We start from the raw sequence: 19,559 nt of genomic DNA on the forward strand, positions 1-19,559 counted from the left end.
TTTATGTGCAGTCAGTGCTTTTAGTTCTTGCTGCTGTAGGGTCTTCTCAGCATAATAGGGAGTACCTTTTGAATGTGATCTCTTCCTTCAGTGTTACCATCAGTTTAGTTTGTACTGGAAAAGGTGCTAGAAAGGAAGTGCTGATGTTTTCTTGAGCTCCAAAAGCAAAACTGAATCTGTATAAGTTGGCTTCTCCTTGACCTACCTATCTGCTGGCAGGTAACCCTCAGAGTGGGTGAGCTGGTTCTAATGAGAAATACTGGTTGCTTTCTTAGATCTCTGTGATATTAAAGAAGTGAATTTTCCAGCTGTGTGCTGTAGCATGGCTTTCAGCAGCAGCTGGGTGGCAACAGCTTGTGGTTGCTCTCAGCTCTGTGCCTAGCTGGAAACCAGCAGTGAAGCCTGAGCTGGCCCTCTGTCATTCTGTCCTCTAACAGCTTTTATAATGTTTCTCACTTTTAGGGCAACAGAGCTGTTTGTCCAATTCTGTATGCAGGCATAGAGAAAGCAATGCCAACTGGTCTTTTCAAAACCCATCAACAAAAGCATCATTTAACCAATTAGAGCTGTTTTATTAGAAACAAGATGACATTAATCTTGGCTGACAAACTTGCCTCTACTAGGCTTCAGCTTGCTGTGATTATGAACAGCTCCAATTAAAAAAATAAAAGAAGTAAAGAGTAGCACTTCTTAGATGATTGTCTGTGCAGATCCCTTCATGTTATATGTTTTGAGGGTTTTTTTTAAATGATATAGTTTATTTTGGGGCTGTGCCTCTTTGTGAGCAACTTAGCTACTATAGCTGCAGGCTGGAGGACATGGATATCCCCAAGGTGTCTTGCAGCTTATTTCACGCTTCTTTTCGATTTCTTTTTTGGGGGAAATATTATTTAAATTTTATATAAAGCTACAGAAAGTGTTGTTCTTTGGCTGCATAGTGAGGCTGCTGCTGCTTCTTGAACTGTTCTCATAGTAAAGGCACAGGAGGATGGCCAGAACTGAGTGTGAAGGGGCGTTTGGAAAATCAAGCTGAAGAGTTGTAAGCTGCGATGCTGTGAACTGTAATTGTGAAAATAAAATAGTAAGCACTTTGGGAATAGGAGGTTTTGTCTTATTTACTCCATGATAATTGCTTGTACTTGATTACGATCAGCTGCAAGCCTGCATGTGGATTGACAGCACAGTTCTAGCCAGAACAGCCAAAAATAGCACAGGATTTGAGTCATTTTTGTCTTTTTGCAATTTAATACTGTCACAAAAGCTAGTGTAATGTGTAGAGAAATTGGACTCTCTTCATAGCTAGGCTAGGGTAAATTGGCCATTGCTGAGGGAAGGCATACTAAGAAAGCAGTTATTGTCACTGACTTCAGCAATTCTTGCCCACAGTTAGGTAGAATGAGCTCCTTTTCAGTTTTTTGTTCACTGGTTTTAATATTTCTGCAGTTAATTAACTTATGCCTCAGTCCTTGCTGGAATAAGGAGGCTGACAGAGGAAGGGAAGGGAAAGGAGCAGCATTCATAACCTCACTTCCTCTCAGGAGGAACCTTAATAAGCAGGGAACTACAATTCTTAGCTGATTTTGGTCAGGAAACTGAGTCCTGTGCTCATGGGCCAAACAAATCTGGAATAGTTTGAAATCGCTGCTTAAGTGTCAGTAGATACAGGTTTAATCTTCAGCTCTGGAGTTGCTGCCCATCACTTAAGGTGCTCCCAACGTGTTTGTTGAGAGGAAGGAAACATCATTTCTCCAACGTGGGCTGCAGAAGAAAGCCATACTTGCCTGGAAGTCTCAAACTTTCATTTTTAGGCCTTTTCCTTGGGGAATTGTGATGGTGTTTCCAAAGCCCTCTTAGCTCCCCAGGACTGCATTAGTGATGCAGCATCAGAAGATTTGCATGACTATTTTTTCTTTAGTACTAATTGCAGTTTTCATTTGGTGCTTTTAGGCAATACTTAGTCTGCAGCAGATGCCTTAGCAGCAAAATAGCTGGGCAGCGCAGTAGGTCTGCTTGTGAATATTCTAATTCAGAATTCAAGTGGCTTTAATTGGATTCAGATTGTTTTGCTCCCAAAGTGAATTCAGGTAACTCAAATTAAGGTTAATTCAGTGTAAGGGCGTGGGCAGGCATCCTCATTAAAGCATCCTCATTAAAGACTTCTTGGAGCATCTGAGAATGCAGCTGCCCAGCTGTTCTTCAGCACCCTTCTGCTCTCGCTGTGCTCTTGCTGTGCTCCCCAGAGTTCAGCTCTTGAAAGAAAGTGCTTGCTGGTCTCATTCTGTGGTATAGGTCCTTTCAGGTTAGTTTTGCTCACCTCAATTAGCAGTTTAGTCTGGCTGACTGTACTGACGTGCATGGGTAACGTGATCATGCTGCACTTTGCTGACCCTGCAGTGGGGAGCATAGCCTTCATCTGATGCTGTGACAAGTGGCTAGGAAACAGTTACACTATAAATAGCTCCAGCTCTTTGTGAATGAATCCCTGCCCATACCCGTAGAATGTGTGCTCTTAGTGTGCCTTGGGTAGCCTTCAGTGTCCTTATTTAAGGATCATAACTGCTGAAGAGCAATGCTCTTATGTGTACTGGAAATTATTTCTGATTTTGAGACTCACTACCTAATTTACAGAAGGAATGTCAGGCAGCAGAATAGAGATAGGAATAGCAAACCAGCTAACAATCACAGCAGCAGCTACTGTATCTTTGGTAGAACAATGGAGATCCCATGATCTGTAATCTCACAACTCTAGCTTGGGGATATTTGTTAAAGAATAGGACTCAAAGGAGAGGGATTTGCATCCTAAATAACCAAATATCAATACTAAAGTAGAGAAAAGAAATGAATTCAGCTAAACGTTACATCTGTGAATGAGGCATCTTAGATGAAGCAGAAAACAATGAAAATTTTGGCACTTATGTCATGTTTTCTTTGAAGGTGTTTCACCAATTAAAAAAATTAATACTGAATCCTACAGAATGCAAAATAAATTTGATCAAACAGTATTAAACAGTATTAGAGTAAATGAAGACCCAGGTAACAGCTCCCCATGAAAATCTGGGGTGTTCCAGAAGGTGTCCCTGATATAATGGACCACCTCCTATGGCTTCTGCTTCCCTTCTGATAAGCACTCGTGAGATAGTAATTGCTCCTTCCATGATGGCAATGAGTACAATTCATTTGTGTTAATGAATACAGTTCCAGTAATTCAAATTATATTCGTTTTCCTATTTTTTTAACAGGAAGCCTCTTATTTGTCAGTTGATGCATTGCCTGGACTGGACAGTGTGAGAGATGAAGTACTGCTGATGACAGTTTGGCTGTCAAGCTGTGGCCGGGTACCTACAGATGAGTGCAGTGGGCAGGTGCCTAGCTTTGTGCTGAGAGCAGCTGGCATCTACCATGCCCTTGTGACATGGCTTCTATCTCTGGTGAGTACATGCAGTGACAGTGCACAAAGGAAGCTCCTGCATAATTAAGGATGTGCTTTTCCCTCCAGTGAATAGATTCTTGTGATTACCTTTTTCCAACAGCTGCAAAACAGCTAAGCAAAGGGGAAATTGTCCCAACTTGTCTTAAAATAAGTAAACCAAAGTCCTGCTGGATCATTTAAATATTTTACAAAGCACATGATGCAGAAAGTAGAAATAAAAAGAAATAGTTTATACATAAAAAAGCCGTGAGCCAAACTCCAAAATAATGGGAAGTGACCACTGAAAGCAGAGCATTTTCCTCATCATAACTGTCATCTCTGTCCTTTTGCTTTTCTCACCACTTCCAATTAAGATCAGATCCTTTCTGAAAGTCAAGGGAGCTATAAATAAGTGATGGTCTATTTCATTTTAATTGTCCTTTGGATCACACCTTTTTCCCTTCCAAAGAAACACCCTTTTCCTCACTTCTCCCACTATTCTGTTGTTTCTCTTTTTTTTCTAAGGAGAACGAAAAACCATTTTCCTTTCCCCACCTTGGCCATTGGCCTTGTTCTTTGTCCTGGTTAAATACTATGGCACATTAATTCATGCACTCAAGATATCCTGAGCGGACAGTGTGCACGAGGCTTTTAAGTCACTTATATTCCACTTAAATACTATTAGTTGTTAATGATGTTCACGCTTCCATTAAAACTTTGCTAATATTTTGTGATGTTAGTTCAATACTAATGAAAATTGCCACTTGAACAGCCCTGGAGTCTGTCTCTTCCATTCAGAAAATAGTTAACTCATGATCAGCTCAAGCGTGTGTGTTCTTCCCTTTACTCCCACATAAAAATCCTGAGCTCTGGATTGCAGCAGCTCTCTCCAAGCATGAAAGGGTATCTCAGCCTCCGGGGCTCAGTGTTGCACTGCTGGGACTGTAGGGTCAAGTGCTGTGATGGACTTTGTGCCTCATACAAGCTGGGGTAAAAGCCACAGATTGATTTAACTGAGTTGTAGAATATCGGAAGGTTCCCAAACAGCTGTTCAACAGCTGGGAAAGTCTGCTTTTTTTTTTTTTTAAAGAAAGAAAAATTGAAGCAGTTTAGCCCCAGTTCTCATCTGCACAAGTGTAATCTCACTATCTCACTGGTTTCTTGGCATGTGTAAGTCAAGTACCATATTGATTTTTCTTAAAAACATGCTGATTTCCAACAGTGGAAAAATATAGCCTTCCTAACATAGGCATTCCCCAGTAGAAGAATGCCTATGGAAATTCCTATGCAAAACCAGTGTTCAAAGAGACCATATGCTGTTATGAGTGATACCACTGACCTGTGCAGCAATTTGGAGATGCATTCACACCCTGTGTTGAGAACATATTTTAAATGCATTTATCTCACTGTAAATAGCTTTGTTTTAAGTATGCGGTGAATAGCAGAGCTGTTAATTCATCTAGAGATTGTGGTGATGGGATAAACCATGACATGGCTGAAGTGCTTTCTGTATTCACCAGAACCCTGGTAAAGAATTGTAGTCTTGTAATGCAAACTTCATCTGGTACATGATCTGGATGAGGGATCTTTGTCTCACATGGCTGCTTCTCTTGCTAGGCTCCTTTGATTGCTTATGTATGATGTTCACGTGGCTCTTTGCACTCTGCCCTACTACCCAGGTTTTGGGATGCTTTGTAGCACTATGATGCCCCCCTAGGTTATCCCATTCATCTTTTCAACTCAGTAGTGAGGTTTCTCATGTGTTCTACTCTACTTTGGGCAGCATTAGGAGCCAATGAGTTATCTATCCTCCTGGAGTCTTGTCTCTGGCACTAAACTGGTATGTTTAAAATGCCATCTTGGGATTGGCAGCAGTCCATTTTGGATCCAGAACAAGGCGGATACGTACATAGGTAGATAGAATACCTGTCACAAAAGAGTACACGTGAGACAGTCCCTTTTTGATGGATTTTATCAAGTCTAACTACAATGTAGATTCACTGGATAGGGACTGACAGGGCTTTGACTCTTAGTAATCGCTAATATGAATGATGAAGGCTTATTCTAAAGCCTTTGGTACCTCAGAATGATGTACTCTTAAGATTGTATTATCTCATTACAGTCAATAAAGGCAGCACGCGGTGCCACTGTGACGTGAATGGGCAGTGCTGACAGAAGCTCTGTTCTCAGTTCATACTACACTGGGGAAGAGATATGTGAAAGGAGTAACCTAGTGGAACTGGTGGAAGTTAGTGTGCTAGTTATGGGAGTCTGCACTGACAAAATAAATACTATGACTTATCAAAGCCTGCATGTTATTCCTGTTTAATTTATTATTTTTTTTTCTATTGGCAAAACCTCAGCTAATCCACTAATCAAGTGAGAGTGCTCCCTGGATTATTATACATTACATGGCTCTGCTCAAAAGCAACAGAGCAAGATGAGGGGGTTATCTGTAGCCTCTAAATGCAGCCATCTGAAAAACTGAAATTCTGTTCAAATGGATTTACAGGTGCCTCCTGTGAAAATGAAAGGTGGACCCAGAGCTCCATTTCAGGTGATAGGGCTACAGCAGACCTGGCAGGAGGATGGATTGGCCTTATATACTTGTCTAATGCCAACAGATGAACATCCAGCCCAGGACAGCATCAAGATTAAAGTAAGCAGCATTTACATGTGCTAGTCATATAGAATATGTTGTTACCACTACTCTTCACAAGGAAACAGGCAATTTAAGCTCAAATCTCAGTGAGCCAGGATAGAGAAGTGAAAGTGCTGCTTGAAATTAGAATGAAGGCTGTGGGAACTGAAGGACTGCTTGCAGCTAACTGCCAGCTCAAGCTGGTCCTCAGTTATGTTGATTTGTGTCGATGAGGAACCAGCTCTATATAGCAAAGTCTTTTGTTTCTGCTGCTTGTTAACTATTAATGTGTTATTAGTGGCTGTAACCTCGTGGTGCAGAGATTCCCCTGGTTCCAGGGGAGACATGTCTTTGACATGTATTGTTTTGCACTGTTATTTTTTAACCACGTCAAGAGTGTGACATATGAGAGGGAATGCTATCTTTCTATTTGACTCCCAGGAGTCAGGGCCCAGAGAAAGGACCTGAGATCCTGTTCCTTCTGTCTTGCCAGACTATAGTGTCTGTGTTGCACAGCAAAACACCAAGCTGAAAGGTCTAGCACACAAGCTGAAAATCTAGTTTATGTAGGTGGCACAATGTAACATAAGGCATGATATGAACTTGTGCCCTGAAAACAGGGGAGCTATGAAGTAGCAACTCTGGGCTCTAATTTGTTGAGTTTGCCTCTTAACAGAGCTAATTTGAAATAGATTGGTACTCAGAGCATCTTGATGCAGCTGTACTGTTTTCTTCTTTGAAGGCTGCCAGTTAGGTACTGCCCTGAGACCTACTGTGGCATTGCTAATCCTGCACGGTGCAGACACCTACACCAATGTTGTATTGATGGAAGATATCCCAGACATATTTGATGATCAGTGATCCATGCATACCTGTGGTCTTCCACAAGTCACTTGCATGAGTAATATTCCTGTTACTGAATGAACTTAGCTGAGATGCTGCCATGTGCTTTGTTGGGCATGCAGGTATCTCCCAGCTCACTCAAAGCAACCCTTGCAGCTCTGGCAAACTGGTGCTGGATCTTCTGTTCCTACTATCATATAAAGCTTAAATGAAAGAAGAGGTGTAAACATGTTTTCAAAACACACTTAAGCTTCCCTTGCTCAGTTGCAGCAAGTGTTCTTTGCTTGCAAATTTCTGCCTCTGAGCAGTAAAGATTGAATTTCCCTATCATGTATCATAAAGCCTGGACTATGATAGCTGTGGCTCCAGTGCTCACACAAGTAAATGATTGATGCTGGCAAGAAATGCCATGATTAAAATACTTCTGAAAAGTCAACCCCAAAACAATCAGCAGCTTTTCTGTTAATGTTCAGGCATCTGTTGGCAAATCTGTAGAGCTAATGAGAGAAAGCACCCTGCTAGACTGGACAAGGGCTTGATGTTGATTGCTGTGTAAGGTGACTGAATTCAGAAAGTACTCTGTGAAACAAAGAAAATAGAGGAACAGAGGCTGACCTGCCCTCTGTCCATTTGCCCTGTTGCTCTTTGATTTCAGATGGGGAGTTGACCAAGCATCAGAACTGTTGAGCACTGGGTATTGCTCAAAGTGTGTATCCAGTGTCAAGAAATGGAATGAACTTTTGAAGCTGCAAGCTCAGGTTGCTCTGAAGCTTTGGTTGGACCTGGGAAGGGTTACATCACTGTTTGGCAGAATCAGCCATGTGGTATTTTCAGTTCACATGTAAATTGTAAATGCTATTTTACTGCCCTGTTTACAGTCACGAACAGTGCTGTTGAGTTCAGCTGGTATGGAGGGGGGTGAGCATGTCATGCATTCAGATAGTGCTGCTCAAAGCAGGGCTATGTGTAACTGAGGGTTTTCTCTCATTAGAAGCTCTACTGGATGTCATTGTGATAACAATGGCTTTTGTCAGTTTTGCTTTCTTGAGGCATTTGTAAAGCTGCTGCTCATTCCCCTTACAGAGATTTAAGTTGATAGGAACAACAAAAGTCTTTCAGAAATGTCAGCCTCAGCAGAGGCAAACGGGAAACAACAGCAACTCGTTCTGTCTCCCCGTGAGCTATTGTTGGAGAAAAACATTTACTTTACTTTCTTTCCATCCTCAGGTCTTCACCTTTGTGCTGTAGAGCAAATATAGAATATTTTAATGGTTGTGTTGGCTAACAAAATTCTTCTGTTGTGACACTTACTGGTTCTTGTTGTAGTTGTTTCCTATGGGCACAGTAAGAACTGGTTACTGAGCTTACCTTTGAAATATGAATAGACAGGGAAAATAGCTGTTACCAAGCATTCTTGATACATCTACTGACTAAAAGAATGCAGGGAAGTTGTAGTCACATACCTTAGATTATGTAGGAAGACACATCAAGTAGTATCAATTTTAACTAACAGCATTATGACAAATTGTTATTCTAATGCTCCTAACATGCAGAGTCCACTTTCAGTGCTGAAGATGGACGTTTCCAGACTAAACAATATGTTAGATGCAGACATTTCCCCACTTGATGTTTGGGAAGAAGTGTCTTCGTGTATCTGTATCTCAATGATAGTAAAATGACAATTGTCCATAGACTTTCTTCAGGATGTAATATGAATGTTTTTTTACAGCAGATGTTGCATTGCTAGTCTATGAGCCTGAGGATGTGTTTATACTGAGAGAGTGAGGTTTCATTTTCTGCAGCTTCCCTCACTGATAATGCCTAAGCCCGGTGCGATTGAACATCCTGAGTGCATTTTTCATACCATTATGAATTTACTAATGGTTTCTCAGAGAAAAAGTTGTCTTTAGCAGGTCAGCTTTTGGCTTATTCAATTACAATGGCATCTGTTCCTATATCAAAGGTTTCTGCAAGGTTTTATTCAGCATATGTCATTCTGGGCGTTGTTTGTTTTGCTTGTTTCTATTTCAGTCTTCCTTCCAAACTGATGAAAATGAGGCAGATTTGAATATCCCTGCGTGGTTTTTGTTTCTTGAGTTGTTAGAACAAATGCTTGTACACCCTCCTCTTGTAATTTCTGCATGCACATCAAAGTTGTGTTTACGAGGATGTGTGATGGGAATTAATTTGTACAGAGAATGCTTTCGAAGGATCTACTCAGCATTCCTGGTTAGGCACACTAGCACCACACACAGCTTCTCTGCTAGCTTTGATCACTTGATGATTCTGTGGTGGTTCAGGAATGTTCATTATCTCCATCACTGAATTTTAGGGCTGTTTTGCAGACCTTTACTTGCTTGAGCTCTCATTTCTAGTTGCTGCAGTGTAGATGAGGTAGGGGTGGTGCTTTGCATAATTGCTGATTCTGTTCATTTCTGATTGGGACTCAGAGGTCACAAATTTTGGTCTAATTAAAAACCAACTTGCAAGAACAAAGGGCATAGAGAGGAGGTTAAATGATGGGGAAAAATTTAATAAAGCTGTGCAGTTTTCAAATATTAATGTATCAATATTAACGTTAATATCAATCTTTAAAAATCCTGAAATTAATGCATATTTTCATTTTTGACCTTATGAAACCCTTTGCAAATTGATGTTTTGTTGTGTTTTACTGCTTTATAGTCCTGCTGATGACATTTTTCTCCCTCTTCAATATGGTATATAAAGTGATTCAGAATAATATTTGTGGGTGGACAGATGTCACGAGCCTGCTATTTTGTACTGGTGTCTTGCTACCAACTGGAGATCACTTTCACTTTCCCATCATCATCTGTGATGAAGTTTTATATCTGAGCAGTCAGAGTGTACCAAGGACTCTGATGGAAGGGCAGTGCTGCTAATCATCCTGTCCCCTTCACCAGAGGTGTCTTTGAGGCAAGTCCATATGGAAGCATGTCCCCAGCTCGTGGGGAGAGCCTTTCCATGCAGGCATGACTGGCTGTTGTGAACAGCACCTGCTCTCAAGCTCTGTCACCTTTGTCAGGAACCCAGGCACTCTCAGGACCTTCAGTTCTGCCTTTGGACCTGGAAGTGGAGATTTAATAGGTTGGCAACTGAACTGTGGGAGGAGTGCATTTTCTGTGGGCAAGGGGCCAAGTTTAGAAGCTCCAGGTGTAGGGGTGCAGGTTGAGAGGCTTGAGAGTTTGAGAGTTAAATGAAGCTTTATATATCTCAAGCTTTATAAGGCTTGAGAGTCTGAGAGTTAAATGAAGCTTTATATATGGAGACACAGAGGTGCAGCTGTATGGCAAATGCATGAGGTTGGGATTGTTGCAGGCAGCTGCTGCAGTTGCATGGTGCAGCACAGAGCAGAAAGCTCCTGCTGCCGCCGTTGATGCATTTTAATTGTTGATTCTTTGCAGACTAGAGGAGATCTCCAAGGGGCATCCATTTTTTACCAGAAGACTTCTGAATTTCTATCCTGTACATGGCTTCCAGATGTTATCTGGTGGAGAGCAGAACTGTGCAGTTTCTTCCAAAGCCACCTGTATCCACTTCTTCCTGAAATTCCCTCTGTCCTGCTCAGTTACATTGCTACTGTTAATCCTGATCCTCAGGTACTGCATGCAAATCTTTAGACCTGATTTTTTTTTTTCCTTGCTATGTTAAGTAGAAGTTATCCTCCTGTGTTACAGGTACTTTTCTTTGGTCTAGCTGAGGATTTAAACTTTCTTTGAAAATAAATGCTTATAAGCAGTGTTGACTTTCCACTGATGTGTATGAGATTACAGGGAGATAGCACTAAGATCGAATGTTTAAAATTGCTTGCCTAGAAAAGTCTGGAATAATGTTCACCTCCTGCTATTCAGAAGTAGAACAATTACCTTTTTCACTTCTGTCAGCTTAGCAAGTGCTCCATAACAGGTATTCAAAGGAGTGAAACATTCAAGGAATTCATGTACTTTGGGCTTATTGAGGGAGCTTATCCCTCGTTAGGTATCAACCATTGCTATTAGGGCTATAAGCACTTAGCAACCTATCCTACATTGCTCAGATATCTGTACTAGGTTTTCAAAGAATCCCTGAATGCTACCTGATTTCTACACCTTTTGAAGGAATGTTCTACTTTCCCAGTATGTCATCAGTCTTGAGTCGTTCATATGTTTTTTCCTAGTGTCCCTAAATCAAGAAAAAAACACCAGGAGATGCAATTCTCGTTCACAATGAATGTAGCATGAGAACTTTCTAGTAATCCCCAAACCTGGTAGAGATGGCTATTACAATGTGAGAATCAATACTATAAAAGCTTAGGAGCTTAGCAGTGCACTTAGCAATTTGCCTAAAGGTTTATCCCACTTCTGTGAAGGAAAAGGAGGCTTAATAGTGTTCATTTGCAGTCACTGTAGCTTTCAAGTACAGGCAAGAGCAATAAAACAAGCTGACGTACTTGTAGGAGATAAATCTGCAGTATACTTGTAAAGCATCATTTAAAACTGGGCTTTTATGCAAATCCCCTATTAGGGGAATTATAAATCATTAGAAGTTGAACAGCAAGATAGCTGGCACTTTCTGGAGGTGGATCTTTGCCTTGATGCCATTGAAAAGTGGAAATCAATTTAAAGGCCACATTCTCTTTTGAGGCTCAAATGCTCTGTGCCTCCCAGGTTTCCAGGCCCGTGTTACACTGTGACCACTGTGTATCACGGCTCTTTAATAGATGACTTGCAGTTAAATAGAAAGGCTGCCTTCTCTGAGCAAGGCACAGTGAGCCAGGTTCTCAGCAGGCAGCAGCTAACCCTGATGTCTGCCCTGAAGCTTTACAAAGCATTACCAACTGAGAATGTTCCCCAGCATCATTAGGATACGACCAGTGTGAGTTCTGTACTGAAAACTCAGTGTCATATTTTTAACTTCGATATGAAGACTTTGTTTGAGGCCTGTGATTATAGTTATTTATTCTGGGGTGGTGTGTATGAACCTGAATTGATCTGAGTACTCAGTACTTGGTGCTGAAAAAGCAAGCAGTGAGTGCCTGGATTGCTTAATCTGAGGCACAAGTCCTGATGAGTGGAAGAAACAAATGGGTAGGGAAAGGAGGTGAGAGGACATCAGTTAGAACTGCTGTCTGCTTGTGTACTAACTCTGTGTGGCTTTACAAGCAATTGATGTAGTAATTGTAATTCCGTGTAATTGTTCCATTGTTTTTCTTCAGTCTGTTCTGAACCCTGAATAGATAGCAAGAAAAAAAAAGCAATCTTTCTTTGAGGCTTTCTTATTAATACAATACATACAGCCTCTCAACCTGTGTCACACACTTTAGATGTGAACAGTATGCTCACAGAGCATTAAAACCCCATGTTAGGAATGACATAATTCCCATAGAAGTCATTAACTTTGACATTTCTTGTCAGCAAAAAGAAAACTGTCACTTTGACATAGAAATACTTCTTTCTGGTTAAGCCTCAGAATGCAAAACTAAACCTTGGGGACACGTGAAATGCATAGCCAGCACTGGTGCTCGTGTGCCTCTTCTGTTTGTTTCAATATGGTGTCCTGGATTCTGTTGTACCCTACAGTGTTCTGGACCTTGGGGCTTTTGCCAATAGGGTGCAGCCCTAACTCACCCTAGCACTGTGTGTGTATATATATTTATATATATGTATGTATATGTGTGTGTGTACATAGCTATCTAAGCTCTAGATTGATGCTTTTGTTGTACTTCCTGGGAATTCGTTTCCTATGTGCTTGTTCTTCAGTTAATTTCCCTCCTGACTTTGGTCACAAGGTTTTTGTCTTCTTTTCAAGAAGTTAATGGTGCCAGTTAAAGGCAGGTCTACATAAAGTTCCTTCTTTGCTTTTCACTGAAGCAAAGCTTTATTATTAATTTATGCAGTTTTGGCTAAGTACAGATGAGAATTCCTGAACTGGATCCAGGGAACCAAATTTGCCTTGGTACTGTAACTTGATGCTGCAAAAATCCTTATGCGGCAGAGACTAAATTAACAGGGAGTTTGAGGTGTGGAAGAGGGCTTGACAAATGTACAGCAGCTCTTTCTTATGGTATTCCTGTAACACAGATGCAGACTTATGGGATTTTCCTTCTAGCAATGTGGTGGCACCTGTGTGTTACCAGAGGAGCTCCACATATCAGTCCACACAAGACTGAAATAGCCATGTAGCACAAGAATGTTGCTGATGAGATTAGAAATCACTGTTTCATGCTATGGAAAAGTGGGCACAGATTCATCACTTGTTACTGTGTGGATGTGGGTATGTTAGACTTTGAAGACAGAGTGAAGGGTAACTCAAAATGGTATTCCAGATCCATTGGTGATGACAGCATGCACAGGGTAACCCTTCTAATTCAGGCACTTAAGTGAAATCCTTGCCTGGGATGCTCCAGCTCTCTGAATTGCATGGAAAGAGGAAAGCTGCTTGATGTGAAACTTCAGAGACAGTAGCATATCTCCCAGGAGATGCAGCGGAAACAATGCCTGTGCAACATTCAGAGCAAGAGTGGAAAACAATCTGACAAACGAAGATGTTTTGGCAGAGTAAGCCAGGTCATGCACAGAAACTTTCTGGGTTTTTCACTTTCTCCTAGAAATGAGGAAGCTCTTTCCAAACTAAACCTTTCCAATGGGACCAGAACCTTCTAGAGGAGAAGCTGGAGGGAAAAAAAGATGGGAAGGATTACTTTCACCTATCACATTTCCTTCTGCTCCTTTCCATCCAATGCATCCTGTAGGAAATTAGCTGTTATTCTGTATTTTATGAAGAAGACCTGAGTTGTATGGTTTGAGTTCTGTGGCACTATTTCACTGCTGAGCATCATGGTTGCTGAACCTGTTGCCAAAGCTTCAAGGACTTGATAGCTGAGCTGTTGAACAGAGCATTAGAGTACTGCTCATGTGCATGAGGGAGGTAAAGGACCCAGAACAGACCTCCACATCTGCTTGCCCAAATCAGAGAACCAATGGGGTGTTGAGACTTGCAGAATCTCTCATGTTGGCCCCGAAACCTATGGTTCCTCCAGGTTGAAGTGGTAAAACAGACCTGCTCATCTTTGTTTTCCAAACCTTGGTTGTCTCATTTGGACCTGAATCTGTTGTGCAGCCTGATAAAGGCATGTCAATAACTTTGGTGTGAGCACTTACGTACATCTCGTACGTCATTTGGCTGATGAGTCCATGTGGAGATGAGTCACCTGTGGGTGAGACATCCTGGGGCCTCGTCTATATGCATTTTATGTAATTGAATCTCAAGCTACATGGCTGTATCTCAGAGGCATCTTGAGGCAGAAGTGGGGAAGTTGACATCCTGGCGCTAGCTGAGCTGTTAGTTTGTCATTGGTATTTGTAATTAGAAAGCCTTCACCTTTTGGATGGAGAAAGGGCTATAGTGATGTCTGAGTTGACACAGAGTAGAAGACATAGCTTGGGGAAGAATAAACCATTATAGTTATTCACTTTTCCCAAAAATTGGAAGCTCATGTTTAAATTGTGGCCGTTACCATTTACTGCAGAAGACAGCAGCTTAGAAGAACCATCACACTAATGAGCTTAGCCATTAGTACTGTCTGTGATGGACTGAACAGGTGGAAATGACTCTTATCCTTTTCTGTGTTTAAGACATCTTTGTTTATTCAAAAGGGAGGCAAGAGGAAGTGAAACGTATCTTCACGCTGTCTGAAACACAGTCACCAGGACCACATGTTTTCAATGACAAACTCCTTAATTAGCCCTCTCCCTCAGCCTTTCTGCTGCCTGCCATCTTCCTACTGTGCTTGCCTGCTTCCTGTACTGGATCTGTAGCAATCTGAAGTGAGCATGCAGAGTGGGGAAGGAAAGGTGTGAAGAAAACAAACTTTCTGTTAATCTGGGTTCTACAAGGAATACTGCACTGATGCATTTGGATTCAAGACAGTGGAGAGAGGAGACAGTTTGAGGATAATGCAGTATGATTTAGTGTCACATCAGATGCAAGCCTTGCCTGTTTGTTAGAGTTGAGACCTTTGCTAGAATGAGACTGGTGATTCCACTGCTGCTGCGGTCAGTGGAGCTGAAAGGGAGAAGTTATATACGTAGAGGATTCACAGTCTGAATTTAGAGGTAGCAGAGGATGCAGTGATGTTCAGAGAGGGATTTAGGTGCTGCCTCAGTGAGGGTGACTGAGCGAGTCTTCATATTGGAAAGCACTTTGTGTGCAAGGAGATGAGCTGGTGTTGTACATAAATACTTCCTACAGATCCTGTTTTCCTGCTGTGGCTGGGAAGCAGTCTAGAAAGCTCATTGCAACTTGAAAGACTCTCTTAGATCATCAGACAGCAAAAGCTATATCTTTGTTCTCAGAAATGAGAACAGAATACACTGTAAGCAAGAAGAGAGATTGGATTTGGTCATACTTCTGTATGACAGTTAAAGATTCATGCTTCTGCTACACACAGCTCCAGTCTTCTCTGACTTATTCTTGTTTCTGTTCAGTGTTTTGCTGTGAATTTCCTTCCTGTAACTGTCTGGCTTCATCTTGTTAATGCTGTCTGAAAGAAAGCAGTGGCTCTGGGTTTCTTTTTAATGTCCTTTGAAAAACAATGTGTGTTCAGTCCTAGCTGTGATGCAAATTGATATTTTCGTACTGTTTTAAGCTGGGAGAAATCAGAATTTGTCCCTTTTCCCCCCCAACACATATAATTTTTGACAAAAAAAAAAGAACACCCACAAAGGGGAAGTTGGGGAAGTTGTGGACGTGCCCTTCTATTCCTGCTCTTTCAGATAGCAGCAATAGGTATGGAGAGGGTATCAGTGCTGTAAGAATCCATGTCTATTACATTTGGAGGTGGTTCTGGAAGTGGTGATGGTTAAGTGATTTGGGGCTTTGAAGCATGTCAAAACCTAAGTCAAAGTGTGGGGGCTCCTGTAGCTTTTACTGACTGTGTATAGGATACCTTTTCTTCCTGGTATAATGCCTGTGCTGTTATTATTTGAATTGTTTTGCAGAGTCTTACAGAAGAGGCATTTCTGGCAAGTACTGAAGCTGGACTGCCTGTTTATCATTCTGCAGAGCGCATGGGGAGGGATTCTCCTCCCCACCAAGAGACAGGCCAGCATTCAGATGATATATCAGCTAGACTAGGGGAGACTTCCTGAACTGCTGTGTGTGCATGGAAGCTTTACAGCTCCTGTGATATTCTTGAAGGCATAAGAGCGATGAACCAGCTCTGAGGTGAAACTGGTGTGGTTCTCCTGCCTGCTTTGTCTCTTTGTGAAACGTTGAGAGTAGCACCAAAAATGAAAGTAGCTTAGAGCTAAATGTCAAAATCACCAAAATTATTTCAGAAAGAGTAGGGTCATTCAGCTACCTGGGGAGGATCACTTGTGCGTTATGCATCAAACAGGGCTCATCTCAATACTATAAGAACTGACTCAATGCAATTCTCTGCTAAATGCATGGGAAGGCTGTTTTCTTCCTATGCATTGCATGGGAAGGTGATCTCAGGAATTATCCTCTGCTTTCACGTTTTGGGGAGACTAGACAAAACAGGGGCTGACATATCACAGTCGTCTATGCATATTTTCCTACCCGTGGGGGAGAAAAAAAAGGATTTTCTGGGAGATCTAAGGCTTTTCAAGCTTCATTTTCTGCTGCTTTGTGAAATCTCATTCAAGTTGGCTGCTAGAAAACAGAATCTGACAGATCATAGAAACAATTTCCTCTGGGTTTGATTCCCTAATAGGTGTGGCCATGTCCCTGCTCTGATGGGGTGGGAGGCCAGCCATTCAGCAGCATGCATGCCTTGCATCACAGCTGATCCACAGCTTGCACTGTGAAACTTTTTAAAGGTCAGCTTTACCTTGAGGTTCTCTGCTTGTGTCCTCTCTAGATGATTTAAATGAAGATTTCCATGGAAACACTGGCTGGAGTTGATTTGACCACCTTTATCCCTTCTTTTTATATCCCTTTTTTCTTGTAAGTTTATAGACTTAAGGCATGCTCGAGGAACAACTTGAATAAGTGACGACTGGAGTCTTGCTACATATGTGTTTTGAAAGGCTTGTTTCATTCCTCTCTGGTGACTGCACAATGCCAGCATTGCATGCAGGAGATGGCATCAAGAATTGGAGTGAGAGAGGATCATCCCTTAAACCAGTGGTTTTCCTCTGGTATTTTCCACAGTGGCCAGGTGTAATATAACAAGGCTGATGGACAATGCTTTCAGGATGAAATGGACAATTCATTGAGAGATGTCAAAACACTCATATAGTTGTGCTGACTAAAACAGGTGAAAAATGAAACCCCTGGTTCTACTTCTAGGCAAATATCTTATGAAGCACAGTGAATAGAGCAAGGAGGAAACTCCAAGGTCTGTTGAAGCAGAAAGTCAGATGTCAGAGGGATTTTAATATTTTCCAAATTAATTTCACTTCCTGTTTGTTTTTAAGCACTTGTAGGATGATTCAAAGTGCTCTTTTTTTATTTTATTTTTTTGCCAAGCAGTGCAAAAAAAAACAAAAAAAAACACCCCAAGCCCTCTTGATTGATTACATAAGTAAACAGCTTTGTAAGTGCCTCATCCTCCAGAATGGACACTGCTTCATGAAGTTATCCATTTTCTGTTCATTGTCTTGGTGAGACTATGTTGAAATAGATATTTTTTAAAGGTTTTGCAGCATGTGAGCAAAACTACATGAGAAGGAGACAGCTCTGTGGCTGTTGAAAATCAAATCAGAGATTTAGAATAGTTCCCATTTTCTGACTTGCACCTCCCAAGCCTGATGCCTCAAAAGGGACATTTTTCTCAGTATTGGGATGAATTGTGCCCAGTGTTAGCTCTGCATAAATGCATCTGTATTTTTGGAATGCCTCAAGAAGCATAGCTATGAACATCACGTTTTCCCAAACCAGAACTTGACTAACTTGTCTTTCAGAAGCTGCACTCCTTCCTGGCCTATGGCCTTGCTTATGAGGCATTACAGTCACAGCAAATTCTCATGAGTGACATATCCTTAAACATCCTTAAATTTGCACTTGTACAGGTTGCTTGCTTGGCTGCCCAGAAAATGGATGAGAAACAAAATAAGGTGCTGAGGTTGGGAAATGCCGTATTTCTTTAATGCTGTGACCTAAATGCAGAGCCTTTTGCCTATTCAGGAGTGTATGACACGATGAGACGTACACGTATGTGCCACTAGTGCACACATGAGCACAGGAGAAATGTCCTGTTTTGGTTACAGTCATATAGAAGATAATGCAATTCTGTCCCTGTCCTCCTTCAGTTTGGTTTGTTAATTAGAGCATTTGCTTTACAAAACTCTTTTCTGCTGGATGCCCAGCATGATCATAGGGAATCAAGGCCTCAAGCTGCCGAGCCTGATCCTGCAGTGGTTTTTACACGCAACTCCTGTTCATGTTAGTGGGCACTGGAGGACCCTAGGAAGGCTCAGCCTTTCAAGGAGCAGCTGCAAATTCTAGTTCTCATGTTGTAATTTAATTGTAGCTGGTGATACTGGTACAAGAAAGCGAATTATAGAGTGACAGATCTTGGCTAATAATGCTAACCCATTAATGTACATTCTTAAATGTTCTCTAGCCATAAGATTTTTATACTGATTTTTTCCTAGCTCTGTATGCACAGCGGCATCAGGTAAGAGCTACCCCTTTGTGTTTCAGGCAGTGGAGAAGGTGTTTGCAGTGCCAAGTGGATTTTACTGGCAGGCTGTTGAAACTGATGAAGAATACTTCCCTAATGGCAGTGACATCGAAGCTGACACTGAGGTAAAATAAATAAATAAACTGATCACATTTCAGTGACCTGGAATATTTCAGCCCTTAGGTTGGATACAAATACTCAAGGTATTTTTCACTCAAACTTAAATACTGAGTCTTCTGTATCATCAGTATTGATGTATTAATTGCTCTGAGCTATGAAAGATCCAATTATGAAATATACAGGTTGAGGGCACTGCTACAAAAAGATGCAGTTAACGAACAACAGAGAAATTCTGATAAGCCAAAGCTACATGGCTGTAAGTCAATGTGCAACACTACTTCATGTAACTCATGCTCCTGTCTACCTTAGCTACAGTAACAGCCTGTATTACTTTAACAAGTTGTAAAAAAAATTACTTAGATTAACCCAGAAGAAGAGAAGGTTAAGATAACTTGAATTAGTTCATCTTTCTCTCTGTTTAGGAACGCATACCAGAATGTGCAGGACCCAGACCCTGTTTGACGCATAACTGTGATAACTCACTTTATTATCTTTTTTATTTTATTTTTTAGCTCTTGCACAGCACCATGTGGCATTTTTTGATCTGACAGAGTTCATTTTCAGTTAGGACTGGTTCGTGGATGCAGAGATATCCTATGTTCTTCCTGAACAACCAGCAAGTTCGAGTAGTGCCTGAGTGTACTTAGCACATACCAGGCTTGCTCCTGGGAGGTATCTGAAGGCCACAGTTACTTGTTGAAGATGTTGGACACTTGGCACAGTCAGGAAATACCTTCTGTCTTTGTTACAATTCCTCTGTGTGCCTCAGGAGTGGGCACACACAGAACATGGCACAGCAAGAGCAGGATGCCCTGTGAGGAAGTGGCATGCCTGAAGCCAAGACTAACAGCAAGACAGGGTGCAGTCAGGTGTTTCCCAAGTGAGAAGGAGAGAGCAGG

General features: G+C 41.5%; 1 protein-coding gene across 1 annotated transcript in view; it reads left to right on the top strand.

Annotated features, from left to right (window-relative positions):
- Positions 1-19,559, top strand: part of DNAAF8 (dynein axonemal assembly factor 8) — an 81,933-nt gene that overhangs the window by 21,948 nt on the left and 40,426 nt on the right. The window contains 4 exon segments of the mRNA XM_065732451.1: positions 3,240-3,428; positions 5,922-6,068; positions 10,079-10,102; positions 10,316-10,510. Of these exon segments, the coding sequence (XP_065588523.1) occupies positions 3,240-3,428; positions 5,922-6,068; positions 10,079-10,102; positions 10,316-10,510 (555 nt within the window).

This window comes from Cyrtonyx montezumae, unplaced genomic scaffold (genome assembly GCF_038088225.1).
Source record: "Cyrtonyx montezumae isolate F1298 unplaced genomic scaffold, pur_monq_1.0 scaffold_16, whole genome shotgun sequence".
NCBI classification, from domain to species: domain Eukaryota; kingdom Metazoa; phylum Chordata; class Aves; order Galliformes; family Odontophoridae; genus Cyrtonyx; species Cyrtonyx montezumae.